General features: G+C 52.1%; 1 protein-coding gene across 1 annotated transcript in view; it reads left to right on the plus strand.

Moving 5' to 3' along the window:
* Sema5b (semaphorin 5B) overlaps nucleotides 1-18,974 on the plus strand; it is a 114,377-nt gene extending 95,403 nt beyond the window's left edge. Inside the window, exons 5-22 of the mRNA XM_071615811.1 lie at nucleotides 1,417-1,479; nucleotides 1,790-1,888; nucleotides 2,364-2,577; nucleotides 3,232-3,517; nucleotides 6,068-6,203; nucleotides 7,378-7,585; nucleotides 7,690-7,897; nucleotides 13,112-13,229; nucleotides 13,382-13,563; nucleotides 14,583-14,726; nucleotides 14,923-15,070; nucleotides 15,181-15,406; nucleotides 15,562-15,780; nucleotides 16,202-16,372; nucleotides 16,472-16,621; nucleotides 16,960-17,004; nucleotides 17,403-17,608; nucleotides 17,836-18,974. Coding sequence (XP_071471912.1) covers nucleotides 1,417-1,479; nucleotides 1,790-1,888; nucleotides 2,364-2,577; nucleotides 3,232-3,517; nucleotides 6,068-6,203; nucleotides 7,378-7,585; nucleotides 7,690-7,897; nucleotides 13,112-13,229; nucleotides 13,382-13,563; nucleotides 14,583-14,726; nucleotides 14,923-15,070; nucleotides 15,181-15,406; nucleotides 15,562-15,780; nucleotides 16,202-16,372; nucleotides 16,472-16,621; nucleotides 16,960-17,004; nucleotides 17,403-17,608; nucleotides 17,836-17,994 — 2,982 coding nt within the window. The 3' untranslated portion in view covers nucleotides 17,995-18,974. The remainder of the gene's footprint in view (nucleotides 1-1,416; nucleotides 1,480-1,789; nucleotides 1,889-2,363; nucleotides 2,578-3,231; nucleotides 3,518-6,067; nucleotides 6,204-7,377; nucleotides 7,586-7,689; nucleotides 7,898-13,111; nucleotides 13,230-13,381; nucleotides 13,564-14,582; nucleotides 14,727-14,922; nucleotides 15,071-15,180; nucleotides 15,407-15,561; nucleotides 15,781-16,201; nucleotides 16,373-16,471; nucleotides 16,622-16,959; nucleotides 17,005-17,402; nucleotides 17,609-17,835) is intronic.
* The last annotated feature ends 1,348 nt before the right edge of the window (nucleotides 18,975-20,322 follow it).

Consider the following 20,322-nt stretch of genomic DNA (forward strand, 5'->3'; position numbering starts at 1 on the left):
CTCTATCCCCAGAGACTCCCAGGGTCCTCATGGATGTCCCTCTCCTCTCTCATCAGGCTTAGCCTGGGAGCTCATGGGTCCTGAGTCTTACATTGCTCAATTGTTTCTGTCCAGATACCAAGGGCCATTTGCCTTTCTCTAAGGTCTAGAAGAAGCAGGGGCCCAAGATCCAGGACTGGCATGGTGAGGTGAGCCCTCCCAGGCCGCTCACAGGCCTGAAGGGAGGTCTCACCAAATTCACCGCAAGCTCCTGAATCCAGGGTCTGCAGGAGTCAGTCTCCTTCTATCCCCCATAACAGCCATTTCAGGTATGGGTGGCCCAGCCTGGAAAGAAGAGAGCTGCGCTGTGGCTCCCTCTCCAGTCCCCTGCCTCCCTTCCCACCACCCAACCCTGCAGCTCTGCAGGCGGGGACTAGAAGCATCTTTGTTAGCAATTAAAAAAAGCAGATGGTCTTTCCCCCTCCATTTGGATGGGAGAGCTGCTTGCTCAGGGCTCCCTGCCCCAGGACAGGTTGGCAGTTCATGTTTATACATGTGACTCAGAAATATATAATGAGCCCCACCTGGGCTATGGACATTGCCTGGATGAGAAGGGGATCACTTCTTGGAGAAAGTGGAGAGAATAGGTTTAGGGGGAATCCTGGCTGGGGTACGGCCCTCTCTCCTAATGCCTTGGGCACTTTGAAGTTGCATCCCCAAATACCTTACCCCAGGACAGTGTAAATGATGCCACAGGGAGCCAAGAAAAGAAGGGGTGGGGGGGCAGGGAGGAGCGGTTTAGGAAAGGGGATTCCTAGAGACAGCTCGAGGCCTCTGGCATTGGAGGAGGGTGGGGTTCCATTTCGGTTCTATAGCATAGGAGACGTAACTCTGAACAGTCACTTTGAACCTTGATTTCGTCTGTGGTTAAGGGGGGAAAATACACACTTTGAAGTGTTATAGTGGGAAAATTAAATCTCCCATCTTTAAGGATTGCAAAATCTAGCCTTTCAAGAGAGCCCCATGCCGTATGTCCCATTCATTTGGGGGACATCTGACTCATAATGGAGATACACTTTCCACCTCCCACTCAGGGCCTGGGGTGGTACTGAAGGTCCTTTTGGCCACTTACAGCTCCCTGCTGACCTGGGGAGAGTCTAGGACGGATCACAGGGAAGATAAAGCACCTAGAAGGTGCAGGACATCACCCCTGCCTCAGGCAGGCAGGAAGGTGTTGGGCTCAGGTGATGCCACTCAGCAAAGGCCTCTGGGTAAGGAAACCTGGCAACCCTCCCCGGCCCTTTGATGGGATGAGAGTAGCCCTTACCCTGCAGACTGCCCCCAACCCTTTCTCTGTTCACTCAGACCCTGACTTCTTCCTACCTTTTGGGGGAGTAGTAGGGAGTGAGCCATGTGACATCTGTGTTCCTCCCACAGGCCACCGAGTGGGCCTCCAACGAGGACACACGCCGCTCTTGCCAAAGCAAGGGGAAGACGGAGGTATGTGGCCTTGGTGGTCCCAGGGGTCCTGTTTGGAGTTGGCAGGAGACTTATGGTTGTGTGAATAAAGGGGCCCGGTATGGGTGTGAGGTCACCTGCTCCAGAGGCTTGGATGAGCTGAGGGTTCCATGCACAGGAGAGAGGACAGCAGGGATGTCCACAGACACAAGCTGGATGTCACAGCAGCACGGATCTGGGGACAAAGTGCTGGAGAATGTTGGTTGGCATCTATGCCTTGGCGGGTGGAGGGGAAGACCCTCAGCACCACACCTGCAGAGCTGTGTCCTCACCACTCTCCTTCTTGCCTCAGGAGGAGTGTCAGAACTACGTGCGAGTCCTGATTGTCGCTGGCCGGAAGGTGTTCATGTGTGGCACCAATGCCTTTTCCCCTGTGTGCTCCAGCAGACAGGTGGGCAGCCCAGGGTGGGTGGGCAGAAGGTCTGTCACTTGGGCACACAGCCTTGGGATGGGGTTGCCAAATATAACAGAAAAAAAAAACTAAAAAGGATTCCCAGACTGATTAGAATTTCAGGAATTTTATGATATCTTAGCATAAGTATGTCCTAGCAATATTTGGGACAAATTAGTACTATAAAACATTCAGTCTTTATCTGAAATTCCAATTTAACAGGGCCTCCTCTATTTTATTGTCAGCCTTGCCTTGGAGGGTGCACCTGCTAGTCCAGGTGAGCTCCTGGCAGAACCTCACCCTCCGTGAGGGCCGCTCCTTCAGAGGGACTGTGGTGTGGGCAGTGACAAGGATGCTGAGGAGGGGAGAAGGCCAGAAGGACCAGGGACCTAGGAGGAAGCAGAACTCGGGGGTGGAAAGAACAGGCAGCCCCAGGCCTTAGGGAAAAGTGTCCCCTTCTTCCCATCGGCCCCAGGTGGGGAACCTCAGCCGGACTATCGAGAAGATCAATGGTGTGGCCCGCTGTCCCTACGACCCACGCCACAACTCCACAGCTGTCATCTCCTCCCAGGGGGAGCTTTACGCAGCCACAGTCATCGACTTCTCAGGCCGGGACCCGGCCATCTATCGCAGCCTGGGCAATGGGCCACCACTTCGCACAGCCCAGTATAACTCCAAGTGGCTCAATGGTAAGGCAGCCCCAGGACTGGTTCCCTCCTCACTCCTAACAGCTCTGCATGGGCTCACACTTGCTTCATTAAGGAAGAGGCCCAGGACAGGACAGGTGTTTGTCCAAAGACCAGAGCTTATTGGAGATGGGTCCCAGATGAAATCACAGATGTCCAAGGAACAAGAATAGATGGAGGGCAGGCTATTAGGGAAGAGAGAATGTAGGAAATGGCTAGTAAAAGTGGTTATGGGAAAGAACCTGTTGGGGGAGGAGTGATATGAACTTCCTGTTTCTTGGGATTGAATCCCTGCTTCTTCATTAACTAGCTGTGTTGCCTTGAGCAAGTACTTAACCTCTCTGTACCATGTTATTCTCATGTGTAATATAGGGATAATTCTCATACTTACTCATAAATCATAATGAGAATTAAATGGGTTAATCCACATAAAGTTCTTAGAATATTGACTGGCACCCACTGTACAGCTATTATTATGGCTGTGCTTTGTACTGGATGTGGAAACAAGATTATTAGAACCGTTGGGTCACCAAGCTGGTGGGAGGATAGTGTCAGGATGCCCATCTGGGAACACCAAAGTAGGTGAGTCTTCCCAACTCTGCCCTCTTCTTTCCTGCTGGCCTCACCCACCCCTGTTCCTCTCCCCTCATTCCCCAGAGCCAAACTTTGTGGCAGCCTATGACATTGGGCTGTTTGCATACTTCTTCCTGCGGGAGAACGCGGTGGAGCATGACTGTGGGCGCACCGTGTACTCTCGGGTGGCCCGCGTGTGCAAGAATGACGTGGGGGGCCGCTTCCTGCTGGAGGACACCTGGACCACATTCATGAAGGCACGGCTCAATTGCTCCCGCCCGGGCGAGGTCCCCTTCTACTACAATGAGCTGCAGAGTGCCTTCCACCTGCCAGAGCAGGACCTCATCTACGGGGTCTTCACCACCAACGTGTGAGTCCCTGCCCCTTGCCGCCCCTTGCCTGCAATGTCAGGGCCTAGCTCTGGCCTGACTTTGCAGCCTGGTGGGCTCAGACAGGCCCCTTGGAGTCCTTGTCTCTTCATGTATAAGGTGGGGTGGCTGTACCTGGTCCTCTGAGGATTCTGCGGTTTGCTGCCTCTGGAGTGGTTAGCCCTTGGTCTGGGTTGCTGAAAAGGGCAGGTTTGGGCCAGATGTGCAGAAAGCAAGAGGAGCCAGAGCATGACTCGTGGAGGGAGAACTTGCTGGTGATGAAAGAAAAGAATCCTGCCTTTGATGAGGGGGTGGCGGCCCTGGAGGGCCCAGTAGCCCCTCAGAGAGGCTCAGCAGAGATTCTCTACGGCCCCTCTCACCTTAGGACTCCATGACTTTGCTAAATCAGCCAGCAGTGTGTCCTGACAATCCCGCCATCACTTTCTGTCCAAACTGCACTGAAAACCACAGGCTGGGATTTGGAGTCCCTTTTGCTTCCTTTGGTGTGAGGAAGGGTGACCTTACAGAGATCTTGAGACCCTCCTCCTACTCCCAGTAGGCACTAACAGATCAGGTAGTTTTCACAGAGAGTGATGAATGGCACCAGACCAAGGCCAATATTTGCTGTAGTGGATGCTGTGCAGGGTTCTCTGTAAGGATGTCAGAAACCCGGGAGCCACAGAGGGGTTTCTGCTTGCAAGGTAGCAGGCCTTGCATGGGGACTAGGCTAGCCACAGAAATGACAGTCTGAGAAAATAAGCAGGGACAAAGGTAGAGAGGCCACCCAATCAGAGGCAGGAGGACAGGCATATAGCATAGCTCTCACTGGCTGACCAGGACCGGACTAGCTCTCAGCACCAGAGAGTGAGTAGCCATGAGCAGCTGGAGATGCATCAAGAAAAAATGACGATGTCAGTGTGGATTGTAAATAGTTTATTTATTGTGCATCTCCTCCGTGCCAGGGGCTTGTCCCAGTGTGGACTGGATACCAGTGAGCACAGGCAGGGGTGGCTCTGTAATGTATATTAAAGAAATCAATTTGAATAGGGATATTGGGCTCCAAAGAGTACGAGCAATATGCAGCAATGCCTTTAACAGCAGGTAAGGCAGCACTAGGGAAGACTTCCTGTAGGAAGTGACAGGAAGTGATGGGATGAGAAGACCATTCCAGCCCCAGGGAATAATGCACGCAAAGTTTGGGGATGGGAAGAAATGTTTTAGAACTGAGCAGAGAATAGTGTGGCAGGTGCTTTGAGAGTAAAGGGGATAAAGACAAGAGAGGAGGCTAGAGGTAGGACAGGGATGATTCTGTCCTAAGAGCCTTGGAGACTAAGGGTTGCCATCTTTATCCTAAGGACAAGAAGTTACTGAAGGGTTTGAGGGAAGCAAGGAGAAAGTTGGATGTGCATTTTTGAAATGCTCGCTCTGGCACTTGCAAGCCAAATGAATTAGGAGCCTACAAAGGTTATAGGGAGACCGCCAGGAAGACAGCTAGAACCAGGCAGAGGTGGAAGGACATGGACACATTTGGGACAGGGACCAAGTGTAGAGACTAGAAGTGGTCAGGTTGGTGTAGCAGTGTCGTCTCTGTATTGTTCATCCCATGCTCATGGATATCTGTGATTCTGGGACTGAAAGGGTCTTAGAGCTCATTTGGCTCAGGGTGTCACAAGTTCCAGCATAAACCAGTGGATTGGTAACCAGCTATTTAATAAATAAATAAAGCAGGTGCTGGGTGAGGTGGTGTACGCCTGTAATCACAGCAGCTCGGTAGGCTGAGGCAGGAGGATCACGAGTTCAAAGCCAGCCTCAGCAAAAGTGAGGTGCTAAGCAACTCAGTGAGACCCTGTCTCTAAATTAAATACAAAATAGGGCTGGGGGTGTGGCTCAGTGGTCGAGTGCCCCAGAGTTCAATCCCTGGTACCTGCTCCCCCTCCAAAAAAAAAAAAAAGCAGAATAGAATAAAATAAAAATGCTCAATATAGGGCTGGGGATGTGGCTCAAGCGGTAGCGCGCTCGCCTGGCATGCACGAGGCCCTGGGTTCGATCCTCAGCACCACATAAAAATAAAATAAAGATGTTGTGTCCGCCGAAAACTAAAAAATAAACATTAAAAAAATTCTCTCTCTCTTAAAAAAATGCTCAATATAACCTATTTAGTGTGGGTTAGTATTATTTCATGAAACTTTAACGTAGATGTGGGTATTATAGCAAGATGTGATGTAAAATATATTTTATACTGTGGGCCAGGGACTAATATTTTAAAACCACTCATTGTCCTTTCACCTCCCACTGGATAAGGGAAGGGGATGAAGAAGTAGCCCAGAGGGACCCGCCAGTGCTCTTATCAGTGGAACTGTCCCCAGGGATTGTTGGGTGTGAGGACCACGTCTCCTTCTGTAACACTCCCAAGCTGCAGAAGTCACCAGGCTCATCCTAGGTTCTTCCGAAGCCCAGGGGACTGGGCATGACAGCTGGCTGCGTGACTTCAGGAGGGTGCTAGGGTCCACGGGGGGGGGGGGGGCAGCTTCCCACCATCTCTTGTCTTTCAGAAACAGCATCGCCGCTTCTGCTGTCTGCGCCTTCAACCTCAGTGCCATCTCCCAGGCTTTCAATGGCCCATTTCGTTACCAAGAGAATCCCAGGGCTGCCTGGCTCCCCATTGCCAACCCCATCCCCAATTTCCAGGTACAACTTCTCCCTGCTTCCCCCACCAGACTACCAGCTAATACCCAGCTGCTTACCCCAGACAAGCACCAGCCCTGTCTCTGCTGATCTATACCCATCATTGGGGTCCGTGATGGTTCCCTAACAGGAAGGTAACCTCTCAGACTGAGCGCGAAGGGGAGAGCGGGTGAGAGGTAGAGCGTGGGGACCTGCTCTGAACCACTTCTCACCCTGCCCCCAAGAGGCAGGGTGTGGGACCTCAGCTCTACAAAGTGTCAGGGGCTAGGAGAGCACTACACAAGCAAGCTGTGGCCAGAATTTGGAGCTAGGGTTTGTTCATAGAGTGTCTAGCATGGGTATGGAGGCCTACAGGGTCTCTGAGTGCTGGAGTGGGTAAGGGCCAGTCATGGATAGTTGATCATCCCCCCATCCTGTCATTAAAAGAGGAAACAAGTGGGCAGGTGAGGCTACTACTGATGGTTGACTTTCATGTCCACCCAACTCCCTGCCCCAGGTATGGTGTGGAGCAGGGAAAGACCTCAGGCTTTGCAGTCCAACGCTCCTGACCCAGATCTAGCCTGTCTCTGTGTGACTCTGGGCAGAGCACCCAACCTCCTTGAGTTTCTTTTTCCTTATCTGTAACTAGAAATAATGCCACTATAGAAATGCCTCATAGATATGTTCAAAGGTTGATATGCCTGGAAGGTAGTAGGTGCTTAATAAAAGGTGGTTTCCTTTTAGCTCGAATTAGAAGGCATAAGAACTTTAATGGAGATTTAGAAGAGAGAAAATAAAGCTTGGCCCAATGTGATGGAGAGGCATCTATGAAAGCATAAAATCACAGGACACGTGTCCACACTCAAATGATTTCTTTTGAGACAGTTCAGACTTCTTTGCCTCCCTCCTTTCTCTGGTCCCTCCTTCACCAATTTCCCAGCTTCATTTTCTCTTAGTTCCAAAGAAGAGGCATTCTTCCCAGGAAAGAGGTCAGGGGACCCAGCAGCAATAATAGGTTCAATGGTGTCACCCGGGGCTGGGCAGGGCGGGGACTGGGGTGGGTGGGTGAGTGTTGGAGAATTAGCATCTGCTGGGAACACACCTAGATTACACTGAGGAAGGGTGTGGAGACAGTATCTTGGCAGCCCTGTGGCAGGGCTGGGTACATGTGACCTGGCTACTTGGTTCCTTGAGACAGTGTGGCACCCTGCCAGAGACGGGCCCCAATGAGAACCTCACAGAGCGCAGCCTACAGGATGCCCAGCGCCTGTTCCTGATGAGTGAGGCCGTGCAGCCAGTGACACCTGAGCCCTGTGTCACTCAAGACAGCGTGCGCTTCTCACACCTGGTGGTGGACCTCGTACAGGCCAAGGACACGCTCTACCATGTGCTCTACATCGGCACAGGTGAGCTGGCCGCGCCCATCCTGGGCTGCAAGTGGGGGAGGTGGTTGCAGGGCTGGGCTACGAGGTTCCCCATTCTTCAAGGTCACCTTCCTCTGGACCCCCAGAGTCAGGCACCATCCTGAAGGCGCTGTCCACTGTGAGCCGTGGCCTCCGTGGCTGTTATCTGGAGGAGCTGCACGTGCTGCCTCCCGGGCGACAAGAGCCCCTGCGCAGCCTGCGAATCCTGCACAGCGCCCGAGCGCTTTTTGTGGGGCTGAGCGACGGAGTCCTGCGGGTCCCTCTGGAGAGGTGCGCCGCCTACCGCAGTCAGGGGTAAGCCAGCAGCGGGAAGGAGGGAGGTGGCCTCCCAGTCACACCTCGGAGATGGCGCTAAGAAGGGAGTCTGGGCCATCTAGGATCACATCTCCGAGGTCTTCAGTGTGTGCCTTTGGACAAGTTACTTAACCTTTCTGTACTTTAGTTTCCACCTTGTAAAGTAACTTGTGGGGGTTAATTGGGATAACTGCATAAAAAACGATCACTGACTGCAGGAAGCAGTTGTTTAGCAAATTGTGGTGGATGTTGTTGCCCCTGTTGGCAACCCCATGGTTAGAGCCCATCAGCCATCTCTAAACCACTTGATTTGTTCTCAGTCCCTGAAGTTCAGAGAGAGACCTTTATCTTTGAAACCACAGTACTTATCGCCCAGATGTGGGTGCAGATGGGAGATAATGCTTTGAGTCAGCTCAAGTCTTCACCCCTCTTCCTTCCCTAGAACAGGAAGAGAGGGCTGGTGTGGTGGGTGGAAGTAAGAAACCACCTGTAGGAGTTCCCCTTGGTTCCCACTGCTTCTGAGATTGGGTCTCCATACCATAACTTCAAGTGGAGTCAAAGATGTGGCAACAGTGCCACCAGTTTTAAGGGGAAAATTGAAGCCAAACGGAAATGCATTCCAGACTCCAACCAAGTGAAGCTGTCCTAGGGTGCATAGCCTCCTTTTTGAGAGCGTCAAGACTTGGCATAGCCTCAGCCACATGGACTTTCTGTGGCCTTTGCAACAGAGAGTCCTCCTAGCTCTGCCATCTGTCCTTGAGATTTGGGAGACAAATAGTATCTATGCTGCCAAGGGTTGTTCTCCAGTTCTGGTGGAGTGTTCTGGAAGCTAGATAGAGGCCTGCAGGGCAGGGGAAGAGGCTGCATGGCCATGAGGAAGCAGCCAAGGAGCAGGAGGGCAGTGGGCACACTCAGGCTCCCCAAGCCCCTCACACATGGCTCTATCAGCCAAACAGCACATATTTACCAAGTCCGACCATGCTCAGGGCACTTTGCAGAACTGCTGGTGTGAGAGGAAACAAGATGAACGGGCCTCCAATACTTGCTTCACTCAAAGCTCTGGATATCTGGGTAGGGAGAGGAACCCCAGCCCTTCTCTGTCACATGGAGAGAGAAGGATGTATTAGGAAGGATTTGTGATGGAGTTAGACACACCTGGAGATCCATCACAGCTCCATCACCTACTGATTGTATGATCTCGAGTGGGTCACTTAACCTTTTTGAGCCCTGACTCTCTCATCAGGAAAATGGCAGGAAATTTGATGGAGTGCATGATGCAGAGTTGTTTTAAGGATTGAGACTGGTGTTCATGAAGTGCCTAGTTTAGAAAATCATAAGTGGTGGCTAGTACATTTATTCCTATTTTTGACCTCCCTAATCTCATTTAGGAGTACCCCAGCCCCAACCTCCTGGGCTCTCTGAAGTCTTAGAATCTGTGATGTTGAATATGTGATATTGAGTCTGTGACGCTGGCCTTGAGTGAAAAGTCACCTGCTTGACAGCATTCCCCCATCTTTTGTGTTATTAAACTTTTCACATGCATCTTGTTTTCCAAGAGGTTGTAAATCCCACAACACAAACCCAGTGCCCCAGTATGTTTTATGTTCCACCAGGAATCCTCCTCACCCAGTTGAAGGCACAAAATGGCCTTCCGCACAGGACGGATCTTTCTGCTGGCTAATTATTTGGCCTAAAAGGAGGTTGGTGCAGGAGAGATGTGAGAAATAGGACTGAAAAGTGGATTGAGGCCAGCTGAGAACATCAAGGGAGGATTTGGACTTGAATCCTGTGGCTGTGGGCACTGAGGTGGTCATGGAACAGAGGGTGGAGCCCCAGGCTGCCCAGAAAGGTGTTTTACAAGGATGGATCAGACAGGAGTGAGCAGCACCATCATGGGGCAGATGGACGTCCCCAGTGAACTAGTGTGGCTCTAACCCAGACATAAAGTCTGGTGTCGCAGTGGAAAGAGGAAGGGAATTGCTGGGCCATTTCCCCACTCATGCTCTTCTTTGAGGAGATGGGGAGGTTGTGTATGGGGCCTGATGCACTCCTATCCTGGAGAACATGGCAGACAATCAGTTCAGAGTTGGACATTGCTGTCCTATCTGGTTTCCTGAGTTTGGGATAGAAGTCCTTGAAGTATATGATGAAAACCGTGGCATAAAACTCTAAGTTTGGTCCACAGACTATAAAAAGCAATTCATATTACTGCAAGGTTAATAAAATGACCCAAGCAAGGACATGCAGCCACCAGGCTGTGCACTCCAGATGTCTGGGAGCCAACTGCCAATCACAGTTTATCCGAATGTGCGCTATCATGGGGTGCATATCACAGGGTTTTACTGTGTCCTAGGATCGCTATTTCATGCTTGTTTCCTCATTCCTTCCAAGACTAGCAGGAGGATGAGGGGGGTAAGCAGAGGTGCTGGTGGGCCCCCTCCTCTGCCCAGAATCCAGGGGCTTATCTCCAACTGCTTCCTTTCATTGGGGCAAATCTCAGCCCCACGGGGCACAGCCAAGACAAGGGACTGGCCAGAGAGGACCAGGGCTCACATGAGGAGGAGCAGGGGGAATGTGGGAGTCTATAAAGTGGACGTTTTAAGCATCTATGACTCCTTCCTCCTTCTGGCAGGCCTTTCTCCCTGCCCTTGGGAGAGGGGATCCTCTACCCAAGTTCATTCATAGGTCCCCTCAGCCTGCTCTGTGAGGGCAGCAGAGGCCCACACTCGGAGGGCATCTTCTCCTGACCAGGCCCCATTCCTCTACAGTCTTAAGTAAGGACCACTTGCTCACAGCCTCAGGGTGCCGTTTCTACCTTGGACAGCTCCCCCCGTGCGGCTATTGCTAGAGGAGCTGGAATCTGATTGCTTACAATGTCCACCATCCATCTCTGTCCTGCCTGTGAGCCCATGCAATGAACCTGTTCCCTTTTGCAACGGCTGCTGGAGATGGTGCAGTAAAGAAGGCGTGGTGACACATTACTGGCCTGATGGCTCCTTTTATGAAAAGAACTCTAAATCACCTCCCCTTTCTACAGTCAGAGACACGCTTCAACTCTCTTCTGCTTGGAGCTTTTTCTTAAGAGTGTCCTCTGTTTTGTCAGCTTTAAAGTGGCCTTTGGCCAAAAACAGTGAATGTGGATCTACCTGAGCCAAGGAGGCAGTCATTCTGTTTAGTTTCCACAGGAAAAGACCTCAGGCCCTGGTCCCTGGGGCGTCTCAAAGGCCCACAGGATGCCAGGAGCAGGGGCAGGGGTAGAGCAGGCTGCTGTTCCTGTGGTCTCCCTTTCTTGTCTGAGACTACAGAGAAAGGAAAGACCAAGAGGGTGAGAGGACCTAGGCTGGGGCAGTGCCTACTCTACTTTTTCTTTCCTTCATTTCCTATTGTCAGGGATTGGAAAAACAAGGCACTTCATTTTGGGCTCTGACAAAAGTGTGCCTGGACCAGCCGTTCAGGCTATTCCATGGCTATTCATTGCAATCACCTGGGGAGTTTAAAAGAGTCTAATGCCTGGGCCTCTTCCAGTCTAAAGGGCCCAGATTCAGGCGGGCTTGTTTTGTTTGCTTAAGCATTTTAAAAGATGCTCAGGAAATTCCAATTTGCAGTCAAGGCTTGGGAACTACTGCTCTAAAAGTGGTGAGACTCTAGAGGAAGAAGTAGCAGGAGACACGCTGGGTTCCTACAGAATCATTTGCTTTTGTCTTATATAAGCCTATTCAAAATTTTTTGCCCTTAGTCATTTTCTCTGCTGGGAGATATTTGTTTTTTGATGAAGAGAATCTTCTTTGTTATTATTACTCATCACAAATCATGGCTAATTCTGTTTTGCCCAGTTAACTTATTTGGTTATAAAGTGTCACATCAGCTGCCTCTCAAGTTTGTCACTGCCTTTGGAGGCTAAGGGAAATAAACTGGCAAAGGCTTGACTGAGTGCTGATCAGTTGAATTTGCTAGCAGTGTTTTTGGTCCAAATGTCAGCCAGGGAGCAGAGACTCAAAGCCACAGGTTGGAGTGAGCTCTCTGGGAGTTTGGAAGGAACTTCTTTCTGGATCCAGGATCTTCTACTCTCTTTACATGCTAATGGACAGCAAATCCTGACTCCATAATCCTCATAGTCTCTTTTTTCTACTCCTTGAAGTCCTACTAGCAGGAATTTAAAATTCTTGCTAAAAAAATGTAAAGGATACATTGCCTTAAATAATTCAGAAGAAAAGGAAGAAAGGAACCCTAGGACATGAGAAGTGGAAGCATCTAGGACACACATTGATGTGGGAACCATTATCTTTCCTGGGCCACTGCTAGAGACTTGCCCTGGGGCCAAGGAAGGGTGAGCTGTCCTTCCTGGCAGCTGAGCACCTTCTTATGATGCTAAAACCCTGAACTCTGCTTTCTGCCACTGAAGAGCTCCAGGTGACCCTGGACTACACCCAGGTATTCCCTGACTCTGCAGTGTTTTGAAGGATGGATCCATATTCACTCAGTGTGTGAAATTAGACGTAATCTGCAGCTGGGAGGCAGGAGTGTGAAGGGAGAAGTGTGGTTGGGAAGCATGGTCTCAATTCCACCATGAATAATATGTGTGGTCACCTCTTTTCCCCTCTTTTTGTACAACAAAAAAGTTGTGTATGGGTCCTGATGCTCAGTTGGGCTTACTATGCTTAGAATTGGCCAGGGAGCTTTTAAAAGCCACCCCTTTGTAGAGATTCCTGTTTGGGATGGCCTCCAGTACCAGTATTTTCAAAAAGCACGTTGGGTAGTTCTCATGTGAGCCAGGGTCAAGAACACTTTAAGGTCTTCTCTTAGTCAGAGCATCTCACAGGGAGGCACCACCTTTTTGGATTTTATTACCCATGTCTATTCCTGCGGCCCTATATGGGGAATATGAAGCACCTGTCCTCAAGGAAAGTAATATAGTCTTTTGGTTAAGTGTGCTGTCTCTGGAGAGTTTGAGTTAGTGGTCATTTCTCTGGGCTTCCTCTATACAACGTGGGGATGGTAATTGGCCTGCATCACTGAGTTGCTGCATTAAATTAATTCATGCTTGTAAAGTGCTTAAAATGATGCCTGACACAGAGTGCACAGGGAATTTACTAGATATCAAGGAAGGAACTGCATGGAAAGAGGTGCTCAGGGGGGGTTGTCCAGGCATATTCTTGAGATGCAACTGAGGCTGGGAAGTCAGTGGACCTAAGTGTCAGCACCTCCGTCTGGCAGGGCATGCCTGGGGGCACGGGACCCATACTGCGGCTGGGATGGGAAGCAGCAACGTTGCAGCACACTGGAGGACAGTTCCAACATGAGCCTCTGGACCCAGAACATCACAGCCTGTCCTGTGAGAACCCCTTTGTGCCCCCCTCCACCTCAGCCCTCGTCCCTCAATCTAGACTTTGACTCCCATCAGTATTCCCCAAGTGCCCTGGGATCTCAAACCTTCCTGCCCCTGCCTCCTGTGACAGGGGTCCTTCCCCTTCTGTGAGTCTGCAGGTGCGGAATGTGACACGGGATGGGGGCTTTGGTCCATGGTCACCATGGCAACCATGTGAGCATTTAGATGGAGACAACTCAGGCTCTTGCCAGTGCCGGGCCCGATCCTGTGACTCCCCCCGGCCCCGCTGTGGGGGCCTCAGCTGCCTGGGTCCAGCCATCCACATCGCCAACTGTTCCAGGTATGAAAGGATAGGGGTTGCATGGTGTTGGCCTTCAACTTGGGTGGAAAGAATGGGAGATAAGGGGCATCCCCATCCAACTGCTTGCACTAAGGGACAAAAACCTCTGCCGGGCAGTGCCAGGAACTGAACAGATGACTAATGTCTGAGGCAGGAAACACGAACTCTGGGGAATTTTCCATAACAGTGGGAGGGAAGTTTTTACCTTGTGGTATCTCTTGATGCAAAGAGGAAGGCTGCCCAGGCATGGGAGTCCCTCCCAGACAGGTTAGCCTCAGTGGGTCTTGCTATCCCAAACTTGAGGGACAGGATGAGATGGTGGCAATCCTGGACTATATGGTCTAGAGATGTGACCTTGGCCAGCCACCTAACCAATTTGAGTTTCTCTAAGTGAGGGTTACAGTACCTCACGAAGAGTTGTTGAGAAGGTTAAAGGAGATAATGTATGTAAAGAGCTTGCAACTGCCTGGTATCTGGGGACTCCATAAAATGGTTATAATAATGAACCTATTATTTTGGGAACTCTTAAAATAACTATTTCATATATGTTCACTAATTTAACGGCTCACAGCAACCTTAAGAGGTAGGAATACAGTTGTCCAGCTTACTTGAAAGATAAGGAGCCCAGTGATCACTGGACAATAGTGAGTAGTGTCTGAGGTTGGAGCCAAGCATGTGAGTGCAGAACAGGGGTGAGATTTTGGGTTGGAGTGCAAGGACTGACCAATTAAGAAGGGTGAAAGGACAACTGCATACGGGAAAGGTGACTGGGACCTTCTTACAGAGTGAGTCCTTTGGCCTCCATGGGTAGGATCCAGGTTATAGAAGGTTCTCAATACATGTTTGTGGCATGAATGAAGAAACGGATGAATGGGTATCAGCCTGGTTAAGAGCTGATATTTTCTGTCACCATCTGGTCCCTCCTGATGAAAATACAAATTCCATACCAGATGTGGACCAGATCTAAGTAGCTAGGGCTCAAGAGGTGCATCTATTTCTGTCCCATGTCACTCTACCAGGAATGGGGCATGGACCCCGTGGTCTTCATGGGCACAGTGCAGCACATCCTGTGGGATCGGCTTCCAGGTCCGCCAGCGAAGTTGCAGCAACCCTGCACCCCGCCACGGGGGCCGCATCTGCGTGGGCAAGGGCCGGGAGGAGCGGTGAGCTAGCGGATGGTCAGGGAGATCAGAAGACCGACTGCCCTGAGGTCCCACACTTTCTGGGCCTGCTACAAAGTGGCCTGGAATTTCTGGGTGACCCCAGGGTACTCTTTTCCTTGCCAATCTCCCAAGTGACACCTTGTCAGGGGTGGCAGTACCCCTCCTTAGGGTGATGACTCCTCCCCCTCTTCCCCAGGTTCTGCAATGAAAACACCCCTTGCCCAGTGCCCATCTTCTGGGCCTCCTGGGGCTCCTGGAGCAAGTGCAGCAACAACTGCGGGGGCGGTGTGCAGTCGCGCCGTCGGGCCTGCGAGAATGGCAACTCCTGCCCAGGCTGTGGTGTGGTGAGGGCCGGGGAGAGGGGTGAGGGGCGTGGGTAGGCCGCGTGGCCTGGAACCCCAGGGCAGGGCAGGCCTGGGGGCTGCAGGGCTCTGAAACCACCCCGATTCCAAAGGAATTCAAGACCTGCAACCCCGAGGGCTGTCCAGAAGTGCGGCGCAACACCCCGTGGACCCCTTGGCTGCCCGTGAACGTGACGCAGGGCGGGGCGCGGCAGGAGCAGCGCTTCCGCTTCACGTGCCGCGCTCCCCTGCCTGACCCCCACGGCCTGCAGCTTGGCAGGAGGAGGACTGAGACGAGGACCTGCCCAGCGGACGGCTCCGGAGCCTGCGACACCGACGGTACAGCCCCGCGCCCTCCGCCCCACCTCCCGGCCCGCGGAGCATCGGGGGCGGGTCGGGGAGGTCGGGAGCGGGAGCCCGGGGAAGGCCCGGGGACTGGAGCGGGTGGCCCGGTTGTCGGCGCCCGCATCGCTGAGGCCCGCGGCCCTCCCCAGCCCTGGTGGAGGATCTCCTGCGCAGCGGGAGCACGTCCCCACACTCGCTGAGCGGGGGCTGGGCTGCCTGGGGCCCCTGGTCGTCCTGCTCCCGGGACTGCGAGCTGGGCTTTCGCGTCCGCAAGAGAACGTGCACCAACCCGGAGCCCCGCAATGGAGGCCTGCCCTGCGTGGGCGACGCCGCTGAGTACCAGGACTGCAACCCGCAGGCTTGCCCAGGTAATCTTGAGGAAGGAGCCTTTGGCGTATCGAAATCCTCCACCAGGGAAACTCCGTGGCCCTGGAGGCTCAGGACTACCTGGGAACCCCATGCCCCGGGTCACTTCTTTTTCCTGCCAATCCTGTGCAAGGGCCACTAGAGTATTTTTTGCTTTGTCCATGAATATAGAGGATACTTCAGTGAAGTGGGGCCTTTTCTTACTCGGCCTCACTTTTTCCTCTCCCCTAATTGGTTAGACAGATAAGGTGGAGCTGGTTTCTCTCCCTCAGGTTGTCTCTGCTACTGCCTGCATTTCCCCTGCCACATGTGTACCCTAAGAGTGCCTGTTGAGTGGGGATAGGGTGGGGTAGAGGTGGAGGTGGAAGTCATTGTGGCCCAGGGTGCCTCCGTGCCTCCCTCACACATGCCATCCACTTGCAGTGCGGGGTGCCTGGTCCTGCTGGACCTCGTGGTCCCAATGCTCAGCCTCCTGCGGTGGGGGGCACTATCAGCGCACACGTTCCTGCACCAGCCCTGCTCCCTCTCCAGGTGAGGACATCTGTCTCGGGCTGCACACGGAGGAGGCACTATGTGCCACACAGGCCTGCCCAGGTACTGGGTACATCTGGCCGGGGTTGGGGAGCACCATGGAGCCTCTGATCCCCAGCAGTGGTTCCTGGGGCATTCAACTGCATCCCAAACAACCCACAGAAGGCTGGTCACCATGGTCTGAGTGGGGTATATGCACCGAAGATGGAGCCCAAAGCCGAAGCCGGCACTGTGAGGAGCTTGTTCCAGGGCCCAATGCCTGTGCTGGAAACAGCAGCCAGAGTCGCCCCTGTCCCTACAGCGAAATTCCTGGTAGGTTCTTATGCCAAAACCTTCAGACCAGCCTTTCCTTCCCCAAGCTCCCAAGTTCCCAGTCTGACGACTGTGTCCTGGGCTAGGGTATGTCCTGGAGCAAGATGAAATACCCAGAGACTCACCTCTTGCCTGGTGCACACACCTGGGGCTCTGGCACTACATAGCTAGTGAACAGGCCAGCCCTTGTAGAGAAGAGGTCTGTGGAGTGGCAAAGGGAGGCCCATTCCTGCACTTTAGTGCTGACCCAGGGGTCCTCCCAGAGCCACACCCAGCCCAGGAGGGAGCCTGTCTCTCTCCACTTTGCCCTAACACTTTCTCCACTTGTCTTCCTGCAGTAATCCTGCCTGCCTCCAGTGTGGAGGAGGCCGCCAGCTGTGGAGGTAAAAGGAGCCACTCATGACACATACTTCTATTCCTCCTCCCCACTCCAAAGCCTGGATTCTTCCTACCTCCCACTTCAGACAGTCAGGCCCACTACTTCCAGGCTGTGTGCAGGGAGACCTGGGTAGTTCCAGCCATGCTCCTCATCTGGGAGGCCATCATCAGTCTATACCTAAGAAAGTTATCCATCCCCCGATCTTCTGGTTGCCATGTCTGACTCAAGCCACAGATTTTCCTGGGGAAGAGGCTCCCCTGTTTCCTTTGGCTCTGGCCTCAAAATCCTTTCTTTCCTTTGTGTCCCAGAGCCTCTTATTGCTATTTCCACTCTCAGGAGATAGTCAGGAATCTCTCTTCTTCACAGTGGTCCTTTTCTTACCACCTGCCTGTCCTTCTCCAGGGTTCAGTCTTATCCACCTGGTGGCCACCGGCGTTTCCTGCTTCCTGGGCTCTGGGCTCCTGACCTTGGCGGTGTACCTGTCTTGCCAGCACTGCCAGCGTCAGTCTCAGGAGTCCACACTCGTCCATCCTGCCACCCCCAATCACCTGCACTACAAGGGTGGGGGCACCCCCAAGAATGAGAAATACACTCCCATGGAGTTCAAGGTGCGGAGCCTTCTGGTAGTAGCAGAAGCCAGGGTGAAGGGAACAGTGGTCCTATCCTTGAGCTGGGCATGACGGGGTGGACAGTGGGGGGCATGTTGGCATGAGGGAGCACTGCCTCAGCATCTGGAATGTTTCTTCACCAGCTGACTCCTGGACCCCTGGCCCTGGCCTGTTCCCTTCCCTACCTCTCCCCTAACCCCTTTCTCTCTGATTTCTTCTTCCCACAGACCCTGAACAAAAATAACCTGATCCCTGATGACAGAGCCAACTTCTACCCACTACAGCAGACCAATGTATACACGACCACCTACTACCCCAGCCCGCTGAACAAGCCCAGCTTCCGGCCTGAGGCCTCACCTGGACAGCGGTGCTTCCCCAACAGCTGATCCTACCATCCTGGGACTTGGGCTCCTTGCCTTCCCAAGGCACAGAGCAGTGGAGATGGGACCGTGGAGCCACTTTGGTTTTCTCCCTCTGCACTAGGCCAAGAACTTGTTGCCTGGCCTGTGGGGATCCAATCTGGCTTCAGAGAGCCTTGGCTGGCGGTGACCATGGGGGAGAGGGCTGGCTTCAGGGCCGGCACATGGCTGCAGATCCAGCTTAGCCCAGGTCTCTCATGGCCTCCTTGTGACCACCATCATGATGACCCTCCCCTGCCATGTTTGAGCTACAGACCTACTGGGCATGTGAGGAATTGAGAAGAGTGGAGATGGCAGTGTCAGGAGGGCAGGCTGTTGGGTTGGGGTTGGGTTGGAAATGACTTCCAGTGGCTGTCACAGCCAAGTCTGACCCTCTGTGGCTGGCCGGAAGAAAGGCCTTGTCTACATTCAGATTGTCTCTGAAAAGAACTTATCAAATGGCCCAGTAGCTCTGGATCTCTGCCCAGTGCTGGACCATTGTGGTGCTGCCCCAGTATGACATAGGGGACCAGTGCTGGCCCAGGTGGTCTGCCTTGGCCTAGCTATTTGTATTTCACCCAGGGATATTCCTCTGGTCAGAGGCAGTAAGAACTGGGAACCAGAGGCTGGTCTTTTCTGAGAAGCCCTTTAACCTGACCTAGTACAGGTCTCAGCCTTGCCCAGAAGAAACAAAAGGTTGGCCTGGGAGGAAGGAAGGCTCAATACCATAAGAGGCAAAGTCTGGCCTTTGTGTCCCTATAGAGATCATCTTCCAGTTGCTGCTAAGCAGAGTCGTTAGCTGAGACCTGCTTGGGAGTCTATGCTGGCCCCTCATCTCTTCAGGAACACACACACACACACACACACACACAAGCGCATGTGCGCACACACAGTCACCATCTGCTACAGCAACAGAAAGGATGTTGGACTGTGGCATTATTAATTAAAGATGATATCCAGTCTCCAAATGTAACTCTGTCTTTGCGCATATGTGTGTGGGCCCCTCTTGGCATGGTCCTGGCCATTAGAACAATGCTCCGGGGTAACAGATGGCTTCTCAAGGTGGAGGAAATGACCCAAGTAGAGTGTGACTTTAATAGGGGATATCTTTCCATATGTGGGTTTATGTACACATGCACACATATTGTCCTAATCCTTTTTTTGAAAAAGAGGTTGGGAATAAACAAATTCACAAATGGGGACACAGAGCACACCAAAGGCAAGTGACAGGAGAGATTTATGCGTGTTACCTCAGCAGCTTTTCCTGGCAATATCTCCAGGGTGGAGATGGGGGAATCCTGCAGGAAAGTATTGATGAGGGTTATTTTAGCTTCAGTGCTGAGCTTAATAAAACCAAATTGGGAAGCGAGTAAACCTGTGAAGTGGGGGAAGCCTAATGTAGTTTCTGTTGGATTAAATAAAAATAACCTTAAAGCTTCAGCCCACCAAATCAATGCTGCCATTTTGGATGAGATTGATGGACATGTTAAATTTAGAGAGCAATTTCCTAACTTAATTGGCTGGATCAATTCTCCTAAGATTCCCAGCAGAATCTAATTGTAGATGGGCTATAAAGCCTATGATCTGAGGGTTGGAGGAAGTGGAGGCTCTTGGGAGTGGAGGCAGAAGCACTTGAAGCTTGAAGGTGCCTGAAGTAGAGGAGGGGGAGGAACAGAGCCTTCCTGGAGGTCTTCCTGCTTACCTGAGACAGAAATGGGCGGCATCCCCAGAGCCCAAGGGGAGCCCAATCAGAGAAACCTCAGGAAATGTGAATATCTGCTGCTTTGGGATTGCTATTTCCTGTTAGCTTCCAGAGCTGATAGGGGGCAGTGGGGACATTTTAGATCCTGGGATCTCCGATTCCTTTGGGCCTGTTGGCAGCCAAAGAAGTTCAAAAGTGTTATAGGATATAGGGTCCAGGTGTCCACCTCTCAGGGCATTCAGGGTATGTTAAGTCTTAAGGACTAGAAAGTTTATGTATAGTCATGAGAATTCCTAGGGAATGCCCACCACCTATTGTTGGAATGGCATCAATGGGAATGTAAACCTTTGGCAATACACACACGCACTCAAACACACACACAAACACACACTAAATTTTCTGGAAACACAGGCTTTGAAAAGCATGACCATTCAGAATCTATTGAGAGGCTCCACACTGTATGCAGATGAGCTGGCATGGTTGCCAAAGACTTTAGTAACCAGCTCTGTCCCAGAATTAAGGACCCTCAGAGTGCTTCTGGAAAAGGAGGGTGTGGTGGTCTGAGTGTGAAAGGCAAGTGGGCTTCCTCTACCAGAGGCAGATGCAGGATCTAG

This window comes from Marmota flaviventris, chromosome 8, assembly GCF_047511675.1.
Source record: "Marmota flaviventris isolate mMarFla1 chromosome 8, mMarFla1.hap1, whole genome shotgun sequence".
Taxonomy (NCBI): Eukaryota; Metazoa; Chordata; class Mammalia; order Rodentia; family Sciuridae; genus Marmota; species Marmota flaviventris.